This window comes from Coloeus monedula (genome assembly GCF_965178545.1).
Source record: "Coloeus monedula genome assembly, chromosome: 30".
NCBI classification, from domain to species: domain Eukaryota; kingdom Metazoa; phylum Chordata; class Aves; order Passeriformes; family Corvidae; genus Coloeus; species Coloeus monedula.
The window spans coordinates 3556130-3559596 of NC_138810.1; the positions used below are offsets into that span (position 1 = coordinate 3556130).

The 3467-nt window shown below is 69.5% G+C and overlaps 1 protein-coding gene across 1 annotated transcript; it reads left to right on the plus strand.

The window, feature by feature from the left end:
* Positions 1–2212, plus strand: GTSF1 (gametocyte specific factor 1; the record flags this gene model as incomplete). Its single annotated transcript, XM_082299064.1, has 6 exons — positions 1–93; positions 994–1120; positions 1194–1265; positions 1367–1448; positions 1606–1618; positions 2030–2212. The coding sequence occupies 6 exons, from the start codon at positions 1–3 to the stop codon at positions 2210–2212; spliced, it is 570 nt and encodes a 189-aa protein (XP_082155190.1).
* Between the last annotated feature and the right edge of the window lie 1255 nt (positions 2213–3467).

Below are 3467 nucleotides of genomic sequence, written 5' to 3' on the forward strand. Positions count from 1 at the left end.
ATGGAGCCCGACGCGCTCGTGCAGTGCCCGTACGACCGGAGCCACCAGGTGCGCGTGTGCCGCCTGCCCTATCACCTGGTGCGCTGCCAGCAGGTGCGCGGGGGACACACCGGGACCGGGGGGGCACCGGGACCGGGGGGGCACCGGGACCTGGGGGGGACACCGGGACCTGGGGGACACCGGGACCTGGGGGGCACCGGGACATGGGGGGGGACACTGGGACCTGGGGGACACACCGGGACCTGGAGGGACACACCGGGACCTGGGGGAACACCGGGACCCGGAGGGACACACTGGGACCTGGGGGAACACCGGGACCTGGAGGGACACACCGGGACCTGGGGGACACCAGGACCTGGGGGGACACCGGGACATGGGGGGACACCGGGACCTGGAGGGACACGCCGGAACCTGGGGGGGACACCGGGACCTGGAGGGGGACACCGGGACCTGGGGGGGGGACACCGGGACATGGGGGGACACCGGGATCGGGGGGGGCACCGGGACCTGGGGGACACACCGGGACATGGGGGGGGACACACTGGGACATGGGCGGACACCGGGACCGGGGGGGACACACCGGGACCTGGGGGGACACACCAGGACCTGGGGGGGACACAGCGGGACCTGGGGGGCACCGGGACCTGAGGGCGGGGCTGGAGACCGAGGCCTGCCAGGGATCGGGCCCCGTTTTGGGGTCCAGGACCTGCCCTGATCGAAGTCTTTGTGGGTCTGGGGTCGCGGGGAATTTGGGTTGGGGTTCAGGACCTGACAGGTGAGGGGTCGGGGTCCGTTTTGGGGTCCAGGACCTGCCGGGGGGAGGCCGTGAGGGTCTGGGGTCCGCGGGGGGTTTGGGGTTGGGGGTCCAGGACCTGTCAGGGGTCGGGGTCTGTGAGGGTCTGGGGTCCGCGGGGGGTTTGGGGTTGGGGGTCCAGGCCGCGCTGGGGGTCGCGGTCGGTGTCCCCCCCCCCCAGTCCCCCCTGTCCCCCCCAGAACAACCCGCAGGTGTCCCGCACCTTGGCCACGTGTCCCTTCAACGCTCGCCACCGCGTCCCCCGCGGCCACCTGCGCAGCCACGTCACCTCCTGCCCCGACAAACTCCCGCTCGAGCTGCCCCCAGGTACGCGGTGTCCCCCCCCCGGGTGTCCCCAGCTGTCCCCAGCTGTGTCCCCCCCTCACCTCTGTCCCCGCAGACCCCGAGGACGCGGCCGGGGAGCTCCCCCTCGCCTGGCAGCCCCCTCCGTGCCGGGAGGACTGGGACGCAGGTGAGGGTCCCCAAGTGTCCCCAGAGCCCCCCCGGTGTCCCCCCGGGGCTGGCACGTCCCCGTCGTGTCCTCACGGTGTCCCCGTCGTGTCCCCTGCGCAGAGCTGAGCGAGCTGCAGCTGGAGGAGCCCCCCCCGTTCATCCTGCAGGTCACCAAGGGGGATCTGCCCACCCCCTGCTACAGGTGGGACCCGGGGACAGGGGTGTCACCCCCCGAGTGCCACTCGGGTGTGTGTGAGTGTCCCCAAGTGCCACGTTCAGCTGTCTGTGTGTCCCCAAGTGTCACACTCAGGTGTGTGAGTGTCCCCAGGTGCCACACTCATCTGTCTGTGTGTCCCCAGGTGTCACACTCAGGTGTGTGAGTGTCCCCAAGTGTCACACTCAGGTGTCTGTGTGTCCCAAGTGCCACACTCATCTGTGTGTCCCCAAGTGTCACACTCAGGTGTGTGTGTCCCCAAGGGCCACACTCAGCTGTCTGTGTGTCCCCAAGTGTCACACTCAGGTGTGTGAGTGTCCCCAAGGGCCACACTCAGGTGTCTGTGTGTCCCCAAGTGCCACACTCAGGTGTGTGAGTGTCCCCAAGTGTCACACAGGTGTGAGTGTCCCCAAGTGCCACACTCAGGTGTGTGAGTGTCCCCACGTGCCACACTCAGGTGTCTGTGTGTCCCCAAGTGTCACACTCAGCTGTGTGACTGTCCCTAAGTGCCACACTCAGGTGTCCCCCCAGGGCACCTACACTGATCCCCCCGCCCCTCTCACCCCCAGCTCCGACCCCGCCACCCCCTCGGAGTGGCTGTCACCGAGGAAATCCCGGCCGGCGACAGCGGGACCCCGCCCGGGGACAGCACGGCCCAGGACGGCGGCAGCGGGAGGGGGCTCCTCCAAGGGCCGGGGGGTCCTGGGGGCCGGGAGGGGGCTCGGAGCCGGAGGGGCCGCCCCGGCTTTTAAATATTTTCGGAAATAAAATCGCTACAAGTCCCCGCGGTGTCCCCGCAGCCCGGGAGGGGGCGGGAGGGGGGACAGGACACACGCGGGGGTGGGAACGCGGGGATCCCCACCCTGCCCTGGGCTGGTCCTGTCCCCTCCCGGGCCTGGCAGTGTCCCTGTCACCCCCCCGGTGTCACCCTGCACCCCCCTCGATGTGTCCCCGTCACTCCCTGTCCCGTCCCCCCCCCTCCCCGCATTCCCTTTCCCTCCGATCCGGCGCTCCCAGGAGGAATTTTGGGCTCGGGGGGGGCTATTTTGGGGCCTCTTGCGCAAGCCCCCCCCTCGCGCTCGGGGTACTGGGCCAGGGGACCCCGCCCTGGGGGGCGGACAAGGGGGGACCCCACCATGGGGGAGGGGGGACAACAGGGGGGTCCCCACCCTGGGGGGCCGTGACGGGGGTGGGATCCCTGCCCCCCACCCTGGGAATCCTTCCCAAAAATTGTCACAGCGCATCCCCATCCCTGGGACCCCCCGGGACCCCCACCGGGACCCTCGGGAGTGGGGGGATCCCCACCCCCCCTCCCCAAATTCCTCCTCCCTCCGGCGGGATCGCTCCGGGGCCCCCCCGCGCCGGGAGCTGCGCTCAGCTCGGAGCCACCGGATTTGGGGCGGAAAACGTGGAAATGGGAATTTCTGTGTCATCGGCACCGCCACCGCCACCCCCGCGCGCGCCCCGACACCTCCGGACCCCGGGATCCGCCCCCCTCCCGCCTGGATTTGGGGGAAAACGCCTTTTTCTCCCCTTTTTCCCCCCTTTTCCAGGGGTTCACCCCGAGGGCAGCACAGGGTCCGGCGCGGGAGGGGCGGGGGGCGCTCTGGAAGGCTCTGGAATTGTGGAGAATTCCGGGATCGCAGCTGCGGGGCGGGATTCGGGATTCCCACCCCCGCCCCGGATCCCAACATCTGGCACAGCTGCGCCTCCCGAGCCCGTCCCCTTTCCCGCATTCCCCGTCCCCATCCCGATCCCAACGCGGAGCCCTCACCCCGGGATCGCTCCCTCCCTTCCCTGGGCTTATCCCGCTCGTTTTTCCCCCAAAATCCCTTTTTTAAAACCCTTTTATTGGGAATTTTCCACCCCTCCCAGCTCCACGTGGAGAACCAGGACGCTCCCAGAGGGATTTATCCGCTCGCCCCAACCCAAATCCCACCCTACGCCTCAGGTGGGACCCCCCCAAATCCCACCCAGCTCCGGGACGGGGTTCAGGATGGATTTTTC